The sequence below is a fragment of the Conger conger genome, chromosome 3 (assembly GCF_963514075.1).
Source record: "Conger conger chromosome 3, fConCon1.1, whole genome shotgun sequence".
NCBI classification, from domain to species: domain Eukaryota; kingdom Metazoa; phylum Chordata; class Actinopteri; order Anguilliformes; family Congridae; genus Conger; species Conger conger.
In genome coordinates this window covers 57,261,075-57,273,447 of record NC_083762.1, presented here as the reverse complement: position 1 = coordinate 57,273,447, position 12,373 = coordinate 57,261,075, and the positions used below count along the sequence as shown (strand labels likewise).

General features: G+C 40.6%; 1 protein-coding gene across 1 annotated transcript; it reads left to right on the top strand.

Annotated features, from left to right (window-relative positions):
- The first annotated feature begins 2,494 nt into the window (after positions 1 to 2,494).
- Positions 2,495 to 10,861, top strand: tpt1 (tumor protein, translationally-controlled 1). The gene is made up of 6 exons (XM_061236495.1): positions 2,495 to 2,652; positions 4,027 to 4,100; positions 5,947 to 6,131; positions 8,608 to 8,713; positions 9,454 to 9,570; positions 10,443 to 10,861. The coding sequence occupies exons 1-6, from the start codon at positions 2,625 to 2,627 to the stop codon at positions 10,443 to 10,445; spliced, it is 513 nt and encodes a 170-aa protein (XP_061092479.1). The 5' UTR covers positions 2,495 to 2,624; the 3' UTR covers positions 10,446 to 10,861.
- Positions 10,862 to 12,373: the final 1,512 nt, after the last annotated feature.

Sequence of the window (12,373 nt, the reverse complement as noted above, 5' to 3'; positions counted from 1 at the left end):
ACAGAGTAACCTCTCTCAGGCAGCATATGAAGGCAACTGCGTACAAGATCCCTTGGCTGTTCCCTTGTAAACTGCTCAAGGTAATACAAACAGTCTCCTTTGCTGTTAGTCTTTGCTTCCACGCAGTGCTCAAATGCCTTCATAAATGTTTTGAACTGCAGAGGATCTCCATCATAAATCGGAATTTCTCGGTGAGGCAGAAATTGAGATGTTTGCATTTGAACAAGAAGTGATGTTATGTAATTTTGTTGTTGCAGCAAACTGTAGAGATTTCCTGATGTTTCAGTTTGGCCTTGAGGAGGAAGAGAGAATTGAATGACAGCTGGCTTTGTTTGTGAAGGAGGATTCAAAGTGGACTTCCCGGTAAATACTTGCATATTTTGTTGATATGCGGCATCATCCTGCTTAATATAGTGAGCTGCATCATGATCAGATGTAGTTGGTCTTCCCACCATTGACTGAGCATTGCCTTGCCTTGAATGAAGAGAGAAATGCTGCTGTGAGGACTCAGGCTCATATTCTGTGGCATGCGGATTGAGAAATATAGCCTTGCTTTTAGGTTTAGCTCTTTTCCTGATGTAAGACTCCATTCCATCCGTTTGTTTAGATGCAACAATGCTGCCACATGCTTGGAGTACTGCTAGCCTAGCAGTAGTAGCTGCTAATTCAGTGTCCAGCTCCAGCTGCTCCTTTCTCCTCCTAAAAAGATGCTCCTGCTCCTCCCTTCGCCTCCTTAAAAGATGCTCCTGCTCCTCCAAAGCGTGTTTCTCCCTTAAAGCAGCAGCACGAGCCATGAGTGCGGCTTTGTCTGCCTTTGCTTTAATGCATGCAGAAGAGGTGGTGGATTTGCCGCTTGACCATTTACTGGAGACCCTCGACTCAAAATTTGAAATACTGTCATGAGGTTCACCATGAACCTCCTCTTCACCATTACCACCATTAACAGCAGTTTCAACCTGAACCTCCTTTTCATCATTGTCATCACCATTAACATGATCCTCCTTTTCCTTCACGTTAATGTCACCAGAATGAGCAGCAGCAGGGCACCATTGAATTTCAGTCAACCATTTAGACACAACAGCAATAAAATCATTGACATTCAACATTTTAGCTTGGTACCATATTTCCTGTTTGGTTGCCTCAGCTGTAGGCAAATACCCCAAAAGAGTTACATGCACCCGGTTTGCTTCATCACACAAAACCATGTATTTTTCAAAGGCACATTTAACCTCATTTACATGCTCTTTATCACGTATCAATTCAGCAATAGCTTGTTTTAGTTTAGGCAATTTATATAATTTAGCCTTTCTTTCCTTTTGTAAATTGTCTATTTTTTCCGTTAACGCTTTGGATGTTAATTTAACCTCACGTCTTTTCACAACGTCCGTTTGTAATACCTCCGCACCCACACCAAGTTCAGTCTGTTTTACCGAAAGTTCATCATGAGGACGCGTGTCGGATTCGGCGGTGCGTTCGCCAAGCGGCGCATTTTCGGACATATTTATTTTAAGTCAGTGGCTTATTTAAGTCCACAAATAGTGCATTTCCAGCCACAAAACAACACGTCTTAACGCGCAAAGTTTGTTTTAAGACGGTCGCTACCAATGCATTGGGTTTGTCACGTGTGCACACAATTTACAATGAATGGCCATTCATGTGTCAGCGCTGCTCATACCCCAACGTTGGCCGGCTTAGAAGGTCTGACGTCCGATGTCTGATGCTTGGTGTCCCTGACAATTACCTATATAAACTTGCATGACCCCACATGACCTGTAGTCAGCCTGGTCATTGACATGAACCCCCTGGTGGCATGGATGACTAAAATCCATATGGCTCTTACAAGTATCTTAGTATTAATGTTGTATTATTATTTGTGTATTAAAATACCTGAAGCTGTAGGGTTTTTTTTAAACACCAGCAATGTTAAAATGGGGGTGGATGTAGTTACCTGAAATATTATTTTCAAAGTGATTAATGAAATATGCAATGTTTAATGTGAGAGAATATGATGGTTGAGACATGTTAATCAGTGGTGAGTACAATAAAGCCAATTTGGGGTAAGGTCTGTGTTGTATCGTACCTACATTAAAAGTCGATCAGACCAATTGACAGAGTAAGTAATGCACCAATAACTATTGTGGTTGCTTACTACCAGGGATGCCAAACGTTCAAACAATTTAAAACGTTCCTATGCATGTGCCTTTGTAACGTCAATATTTGTTACTGAGATAATGTGACATTAAGTGGATACAACATCCTTAATTCTTAAAACGGTCTAATACTGACAACCAACAGCTTGTTCGGGAATTGCATTCATGTTGGAACAACAAAAGGCAAACCAAGTTTGGGAACCCCTGGTGTAATGTCTCTAGGAAGAAGACTACACTACAGAGATTTCAGTGTGTGCGTATATTTCCACTCGAGCAAAAGCGCAGTGGGGCTGTGATTAAATCTAGTCAGGACCAATGCCCGCTAGAGGGCAGCAATTTCCGTAGTGCCAACCGTAATATGACGTCAATGCCAGTATCTTGCTACTTTGAGGGAAATGCTGTGTCCGTCCTTTCTACTGAGTCCGCAATAAGAGAGGGAGCCGGCCTGCGAGAACTCAAATAAAATCCAACAAAATGATCATCTACAAGGACATCATCTCGGGTAAGATAGTGTTTCAATGTAGCCTAAAATAATTTATTATTCTGATTTCATGACCATTTTTGGCGTATAATATATTTGTGTGCAAATATTAATGTTAGTTTCATACAGCTATTTCGCTAGCTAGCTACCATTAGGCCTACGGGGTGGCCTAGGAGCATGCAAATAGCTTCTCGAATAACAGTTTTCCTAAATGTACCGTTTACCTCATCTAGGCATACGTAATTACTCATTAAATAATGTTATATGCTGTAATGTGAATTATTCGATGTGTTGCTATCAAATTAATAAACGTGGGATAATCGCTGTTTCTAGAACATACCGGCATTTCGCCGGTTCTCCAGCCAGGCCGATAGCTAGCCACCTAGCTAACGTTAGCTATGTCATTATTGGAGTTATGACTTTTAGTGCACTACATTGCTAAATTAATTTAGATTACTGTGAGCTATGGTTTTGGATACCTAAAGGCTACCCTTTAGCTAGGACATACATTGCGGAAAATGAATTTGCATAGATGGATGATGTGCGCTAACGTTAGCCCGCTAGAGTAGCCTGGGAATATAACGTTGTATCGTTCCGTTATCTTTAAAGAGTATAGGGTCGTAAAGCGGATGTTTCGGGAACGATACTTCCGGTATATTGATACCTATTAGATGGAGCGGAGAATGTCTGGATTCAAAGTATATTTTTCATACTATATTCTGAATATGGTGGGGTTTCAATTCATAAAAAGTAATGCTTTCCGTTTTTAGATAAAACACAATCTCCCATAATGCCTTCCCTTTCATAGTGACGAATTTTCCACCATGTAATGCCGCCGACAGTGTCTGTATTCATCTACCGTCCCGACTCGTGTGATTTTAAAAACCCGTCTTAACTGGCATGATTCTAACGGTTAAACTTGACTACAAATAGTATATATTCGTGTTATCGGTGGCCTATCTATGACAGCCTGCAACCGATGTCAAGTGCACTTGAGGGAAAAAACCCATGGGCGCGAATGTTTTCGCACGTCCCATGAAAGTTGGCCAGCCGAGGATACATAACGTCACCTTTGCTGTTGGATTTGGTACACAAATCTGACCGTGCGCTCGTTGCTCCTGCTGTCTACAGAATCATCCTGAAACTCAATACTAGAGGGGAAAAGTAACTTTGGAGTTATGTGGAGAACTAGGAAAGCACACCTGTCCCTGGTTTTTTGGTGTTGAGCTACTGGCATCTCCAGTTACGGAAAAATGTGTCAGGCGTATTGCTGTAAAAATCCATGTTACGATTTTGCACGCTGTCAATCCTGGTACCCAAATTGATGCGGTGAAGCTTCTGCTGTGAGGTAATCGTCATACTCTTAAAATAACGTAAACTTTTTCCTTTTTGCAGGAGACGAAATGTTCTCAGACATCTATAAAATCAAAGAATGTGACAATGGGATGTTGATTGAAGTTGAGGGAAAGGTACGTAATTCCTTTAAAAAATCTTAAAGCTTTTTAGGTGACAAATCAACTACACTGACTGTGATACTGTGAGTTATTACTTACTTGCTGTTAGTTTTAAATGCTGCTATAGTGATTAACTAATAACACACCATTTGTGATAAATGTGAGAAATTTGTGAGAAATGTCTGCATCAACAGTTTACTTTTGGCTAATCACACACAAAGCACTTAACCTGTTGCCTTTCTGAAATTGCCTCTCACATTATATCAGTCCACAGACCCAATGTACACCGACATTGATTGTAAACCTACCACAGCATTGACCACTGCACCACCATGCTGCATGTTTTGGCAGGGTTAGAGTGAAAACAGCATGGAAGTTCTCCAGGAACAGGATTGGGAATCACTGGCATGTCTTCAACAACAATTTTCTAAATGTTCAGATCAGGTCAGGAAGAAAAAACAGGGGTTCCAGATCAGGGCTGATAAAATGTTGTTGCAGCCTTATAATTAATTAAAAGAGACAGTATTTGTTTTAATTACACTATTATTAAACCATGATTACAACCAACCATAAACCTTTCATAGCTAACTCAAACATTAGCGCAGCTTTGGTTTCATGAAGACTCTGCATGCAAAATAGAAACATCAATGCTTTTATACAGAGATATTTAGGAGAACTTAATGCCATATCATATACATATGATATATATCAACATATTTAGCCTATTGAAATTGAACAGCAGAAAATAATATTGTAGTGATATTTTATAGTAAATAACCAAAACAGTAATAAAGTGAATAATAAGGAAGTTCTGAGAGTATGCCGTTTTAGAATGTATAAATTCTTCAATTAAATTACCACATGCATATACACTCCCCTCCAAGTATTGGAACAGCAAGGTTAATTCCTTTGTTTTTGCTATACACTGAAGACACTGAGGTCAAATGATGTACATGAGATGACAGATCTGAATTTCAGCTTTTACTTTCTGCTATTTTTTTATCTAGATTTGTTAAACGACTTAGAACATATCACATATCACCACTTAGAACATATCACATATCATGTCATACTTACTTACATCACCTTGTATCAGACCACCCAGGTTTGGTGAGCAAAAGTATTGGAACGTGTGACTGACAGGTGTTCCCTGTTGCCCAGATGTGTCCTGTTAGATTGATTGGTTAAACACTAAATAGTTATGAATATCATAACATAGTTTTTTTTTGTAAATGGAATTTTCACAAACAGCATTTGTGTTCGAAAAGATAAACCGACATAAAGACCAGAGAGCTGTCTTTGGGAGAAAAGCAACCCATTTTGAAGCTTAGAAAAGTAGTAAGTAGTAAGAATCGGAAGGCGAGATTACAATTTGCGTAGAAGTACAGAGATGAGCTCCTGAAACAAAGTTTTACGGACTGATGAGACCATAAGTGACATATAGGGCGGCCTGTAGCATAGTGCTTAAGGTAAATGACTGGGACACGTAAGGGCGGTGGTTCTAATCCCAGTGTAGCCACTATAAGATCCGCACAGCCGTCGGGCCCTTGAGCAAGGCCCTTAACCCTGCATTGCTCCAGGGGAGGATTGTCGCCTGCTTAGGCTAATCAACTGTATAAGAGCGTCTGCCAAATGCCATTAATGTAATGTAATGTAGTGGATAGGCCAATGTGTGGAGGGATCTGCTCATGATCGAAAACATACAAGCTCATCTGTGAAGCATGGCGAAGGATGCGTCATGGCTGCTTCCGGAGCGGGCTCACTAATCTTTATTGACGATGTAACTCATGACGGTAGCAGCAGGATGAATTCAGAAGTCTAAAAAAGATTGTTTCACGGCCCCTCCTCTCCCGGGTTCCAGATGGTGAGCAGGACCGAGGACATCGACGACGCGCTCATCGGCGGGAACGCCTCGGCCGACATCCAGGACGAAGGCTGCGACTCCACCACCATCAGCGGCATCGACATCATCCTGAACCACAAGCTGCAGGAGACCGGCTTCACCAAGGAGTCCTATAAAATCTACATCAAAGAATACCTAAAAGCGTAAGCGCCCAAATCGCCTGCCTCCCGCAGCCCACCCTCATTCGCTCACCCACGTTACATTCATAGATACTGAGACCATCGCCTGCCAGTTGGCTGTGGTTGACACGGGGGCTGGGAGGAGGACAATGCGGGCAGACTTTCTTGGCACTAAGTTCGATCGGACACGATTGTCCGCTACACGGCTGACCCCACCCGAAAAACCCGTACGACAATGCGAATGTTATGTTCCCTAAGCTGAGCTGTAGCCGTTTAGCTGAGCAGGCTCCTCGTTTGTCTTGCTGTTTCACGCCACGCGGACAACACGTACGGTAGATCACAAAACCCCAGCAGGTCCTTTCCTGGGGGCTAAGGCTTTTACACAACGTAGAATTCCGGAAGCATTTCTCTCGTAAAGCGAGGCGAAAGACAGAAACACAGATCTAGGTTTTAAAGATGCACTGAAATAATCTTTGCAAAAATCACACTATTTCAACCCCCAGAGCAAGAAATCATCAAACTGATTATTCATTGTAAATAGGAATTAATGATTGCAGCCAAGTAATTATTAAGGCTGGGTGTTTGTCACAGAAAATATTTAGAACATTTTTTTTTTTAATTAAGCGATATCTCATGTGAAGCAGTTGGAAGTGACTGAAATAATGTGCTCAACAGTAGTGACAGTAAGTAATTGGCGTAAGAAAAAAAAAAAACAGCTTGTAAAAAATACGAGTCGACTAAATGCAATGATAACCCTCTTTTAATCGCTTTTGTCCTTAGTCCTCCAAAACTATCCTCCAAAACAATCGGGGAAAAGAAACAGGGAAGTAAAGGGACTGCCAAAAAAAGAGAAAATCACTTCTGTGAAACACCCAGACATACAAATAACTACGCTAAATAATACATACGAGAAATAAAAGATGTTCTGGAACCTCCCACACAACATTCCTATTTCATCCCGGCAATAGTCAAAACCGCAACATTACATCTCACATTTCATTGAAACACCACTAGCTGCCACGGCTGGAATATGTACACATTTTGTCCTGCGCTGGACATGCTTTTTTTGGACTGCGAGTACGTAAATCTGGTAAATCATGTGTTTTGTTAGTTTGGTATTACAAAATTTTCAAATGGCAGACCAGTCTTATACTTGAAGTGTAAAAAATCTGCTGCATATTACAGTACCTATGAGCCACGGAGCTGTTACTATGGTGATAGCCTGGGCCAGAGCCTATGGCCAGAGCCTGTGAAATCAAAGAAATAGGCAGCATCCATGCAGTCTATTCTGATGTTACCTCAACAAAATGGCTGACCAACAGAAAATGGAGCTCTGTGACTGGATGATTCATAATTCAAAGGTCTTCATGACTGGTAGTTTATGTAACTTCTACTTGTACCCTTGCCTTTCTTCAGTGAAACAACATTGTTATTGCTATTTTTGAGGTGTTGATTCAACAATGAGTTTCATGCCCATCAAAGGTTGAGAAATTCCCGAAAAGCACTTTCATGTTTGAAAAAAAGTTCTGGGAGTTTTTGCTCCCAGAACCTAAGCCCTCAAAATAACCATACCCACATTTACACAGGCCCTCCACCATGTATACCACGGATACCCTTGATACTGGCCCGTAGTGCAAGTAGCTGTGGAATTTTTAGAAGTTCAGTTTATCCCCTCTGTACTTTTGTAAGTAGAAAATGCAGGTACGTCTTTGTTTTAAAATAGGTTGTTGAATACTAAAGGAACTAATGGGTCTGTTTCCCGAGTGCAGATCAACAGAAACCCAACAAATGAGGGAGAATGTCAACTCCAATACCCTGTCCCTCAAATGAAACAAAGGACCAAATGGTCATTTCCTTGAATAAGAACACATCGCAGGAGATTGGGGGGATGGGGGGTGGGGAAGGTGAGAGACACACAAGGTGTGGGCAAATGGACTGAGGTAGGGGGTAGAGGAAGTCACACAAAGGCAACGCATATCAAAGAAGAGGATTTGAGTCGGGTGAGGGGTAGATGTGGTTACCTCATATTGGCCCACCTGGGGTAGAGGATGTAACACAGAGGTACTGATGAAAGAAGTTAATTTAACTGGATTAGGGAGTAAACGAGGTTGTTTAAAATTGGCCCACCACAAAGTCAGAGGGGGGGGGGGGGGTTAACTGTACTTGGCTCTCATGCTTTCCATGCATTGCTGGTTTGGTTAATGTCATGTAGAAAATCATTTCAGCTGGCCCTTGAGAGCCATCTTTTAGTGTTCTGGACCCTTAAATGAACATAGTATTCAGCAGGGCTTTTGAACCATGGTTCTGGAGGCCAATTAAGTGCTGCGTAACCAGCACACTACATGGTCGTCCAGGACCAGCGCTAAGTAGCCTGGTACATAGGCTTGGATATAGCACATGACTGTCAACTTCTTTCCTTAATGTAGTAGAAAAAAGTGTCTGTTACTCCAGTATTTCCTGTTCCTGGCCTGTGTTGGAATGACCCTCTGCATTTGTACAGAATCAAAGGCAAACTGGAGGAGAGCAATCCTGACCGCGTGAAGCCCTTCATGACTGGAGCACAGGAGGTGGTCAAGAAGATCATGGGCAACATTAAGAACTTGCAGGTAAGGAAGCAGGACAATACCTGCCCGACCATGCCAAAATGACTAACTTCAAAAGCGTGTTTCCAAAACTGGGTCCTGTAATAATGTAATGGGAGTGAGGTGGTTCTGGGTCAGGGAGAAAGAAAATATTTTTATTTTCAGTAAATTTTGACACTTAAGTTGTTCATATATAGTTTCATCATGCTAAAATATGACATATTATCTGAAAATATATATTTTATATACAGTATACAGTATATAATATATATACAGTTTAATTAGGCAGTAAAAGACCATGTTTGTAACACTTTCCAGACACATAAACACTGGTTGGATTAGATACTGAGCTTGCGAGTGTTCATATGTAGGGTAGTGGGTCATTGAAAATATATTGGCTTAAGCGGGTTTGTGGTTTAAAGATTGAAAACCATGGATCTTAGGACCCCTTTGGAGGTAAAGATGAAAGCAGTTTGGTTTTGAGCCTTTTGGAGAGCAAGAGAAGTCTGTTCCTCCCAGGGGGTGATGTCTAATGCCGTTTTTCTCACTGTCTCGAAACTTAACCATTCATTGTAATTCAGTGAAAAAGTAAAATAGATCCTTCAGTTTTCTGAATATAGTGGTTGCCAACGGAATAATATCCCTTCAAAATTGAACACCGTGTTACAGAACATTTAAGTAAGCAGCCCTCTATGTTGACTCTCTGTGGAAAACATTGTGATATAAAACCATCCTCTTTTTTTGTATGCTTCTTCACTTCTCAGTTTTTCACTGGAGAAACCATGAACCCAGAAGGCATGGTGGGCCTGCTGGACTTCCGTGAAGATGGCATAACACCCTTTATGACTTTCTTCAAGGACGGCCTGGAGATTGAGAAATGTGTAAGTCCCACGCGCTCTGGTCTCGACAACGACACCGCAGGTTTTCCTGACAAACTGCCTTTCATGGCTTTTCCATTCAGCCCAGCGAGCAAATGTCATTGTGGTTTGACACTCGCTTGAAAGCAGGGAGGTCTGAAAGCAATGTCAGGAGTATTTGCTTGTGCAAACGTAGTGTATCTGTGATTTCCCAGCTTTGTGCAAATTTGAAAATCCCAGCTAAGTAAATTGTGGAATGCAATGACAGTGCCGAACAGTCTATGTGAAATGTTGATAATAGATTAGCAATCCTGGGGTCTTGGCTTTAGTGGTTTCCACTAAAATGCAGGATCAATGTTTCCTTATCGTTATATTATGTTAAGATTTTATGACCGCTTTTACGTTTGAGTTCGAATTGACAAAAATTATTGTAATAGAAAACGTTTCAACATTTTGTGTGTCGCTTTCCTATTGTCTCCCGAATGACTAGCCTTTTATCCATAAAATATAAAATATCTGAGAGTAACATGTTAGCCTGATGTAAGTAAAGTTTTGACACCTTTATGGTAAAGTGCCACCAAAACACAAAGAAATCTGAGATTGTATATCGAGGTTGTATATTTACTTACATTTTATACAGCTAGATGGTAAGGCTAACCCAGCACCTGTGTGCAAAGTTTATACAGGACTTTTGAACATACAGCCGTATGTTCATTTCATGTTTACAGTTTAATCCCACCAAATTAAGTCTCAAGATTAAAACAAGCTTAACTGTTTTTTAAGAGGTGTCAAATACTGAATGGGGTCAAATAAACCCCAAACCTAATATAAAGGTTAAACTTTGATGATACAGCAGAGCTTATTGAAACAAGTTTTTTCTTTCTTCTTTGTTACAGTAACGCTTCCAGACGTGGTAGCATGGAATCTCTCACCTGTGGCCTCTTACCAATACAGACTCCAATGGTCATGGACTAGGATTTATCTCTGTTCCATGTTTGGAACGGAGGAATTTCCCAAGTGTCAAATAGTAAAATATGTTTCGGCCCTCAAACCAGCAGCCAGCCTAGACGACCTGCGTTGCAGAAGATGGAGTCCACCTGAAAGAACATCGGACAGTATTTTATTTGGTTGGCGATAGAAATGCGACAGCATGAAAACGCTGTGTAAATAACAGTTCCGTTCATTTTATTTTGTCAATTCATTTAACCTCTGGCTCCTGTTTGCTGTTTATTCGTATGATACAGTCACCCCCCCTCCCCTCCAATGCTGATCAAGTAAAATGTTGGAAAAAAAAATAAAAAAATAAACCACTGAACTTAAGTTTCAAGTGTTCCATCATTTGTGTGGTAGTCATCATTTTCTTCTGAGCTTTCAGTCTATAGGATCCCATTTTTGCCAAAATGAAATATGGTTTTATGATAAAAATAGTCATGAATAAATGCAGGAATATATACAGGATACAGTGGATCAAATTGTGAAATAAGTTGGCACATAAAATAATGACTAATTTCCCGATAACATTGTTAATTAAATGTCTAGTTTAGGGGTCGGCAACCCTGGTCCTGGAGAGCCGCAGGGTGTGCTGGCTTTCGTTGTTACTTGGCATTAATTGATCAATGAAAGCCGTTGATTAGACAGTTAACTCACCTCACCTGGTTTCTTGGGTCTGAATGGGTTGCTTATTTTAAGATGGAGACGAAAGCCAGCATACCCTGCGGCTCTCCAGGACCAGGGTTGCCGACCCCTGGTCTAGTTGAATGTTTTATTTCAAAATTGCTTTATTCAAGACTACTTTTCCTTGTAGCACATTTCCTTGTAGCTTTTTTTCATTTCATGGTAACATTTCATGAAATTTCTAATGACAGTTTCACAATGTCATGATTCATTATGCATAAAAAGGTGCGACATCACAGATCAACGTAACGTGTCATGGTCTTGGACAGTCATAGGCTATTCAGCATTGCATGATAATGGATACAATTGGTGGTAAGCAAAATAGTATCCAGTTGAGAGAAGAATAAAGGATTTAATAAGTTATGCTTGCAATTTGTCAACACATAACGAAATGGGCAGCATTAATGAAACATTAGTATTTTGACCATACACTGGTTTCCTGCCACAGTATGTCCCAAGTTAATTAAATGGCAAGGTAATTTGGAAAAGCCACCACATTAACTGATGACTGGGTGAGAAAGAATAGAATATGTATAGCCCCCTTTGTGCGCAGACATTCCTTGGAAAATCCATAAAGAAATGCAGAGCTTTGTAATAATTCAGGAAACTAGATTAAAGATGGCAATGTAAGTCACTGACTTGTACTCAATCTGTCCTCACGGTGGTAGTATAACCAAGTTTTTATCTCCAGGCATTGAAATAAATAGATTCATACATACACCGCAGGCACACTTGTCCTTGGGATAGCATGTCTTTCATGCTTTGGTTGCAAACTGAAATTTGGATGTAGATCACAAATGCAAAACAAAACCAAGATTTTTCAAATTTACCTGAATGTTCCAAAATAAATATTCTGTAGCAATAGAGATGAAACAACCTGATCATATTATCAGTCAACATCGGTCTTTAATGCTTGTCAACTGATTCTTTAAATCAGGTTGCCCAGGCACAGGTTACCAGGTTACTAATCTTATTATAGGAGGTCCTATTTAGGAACTGGAAGACACGTGTGCTATAAGCCAGGCTATCCTACTTTGGGTCATAAAGGAAAATGCATCTGATACTACCACTACCCTTAATTCACTGTGAAACCTACATTGACACAGGCAAATTGTACAGCAGCACTCTACATAACATAATGGTACAACACAAT

Excerpts from the sequence above, each read along its gene's own strand:
- tpt1 (XM_061236495.1), top strand. The coding sequence starts at position 2,625 with ATGATCATCTACAAGGACATCATCTCGG. Across the intron at positions 2,653-4,026 it reads CTACAAGGACATCATCTCGG|GAGACGAAATGTTCTCAGAC; the intron begins GTAAGATAGTGT and ends TCCTTTTTGCAG. Across the intron at positions 6,132-8,607 it reads ATCAAAGAATACCTAAAAGC|AATCAAAGGCAAACTGGAGG; the intron begins GTAAGCGCCCAA and ends GCATTTGTACAG.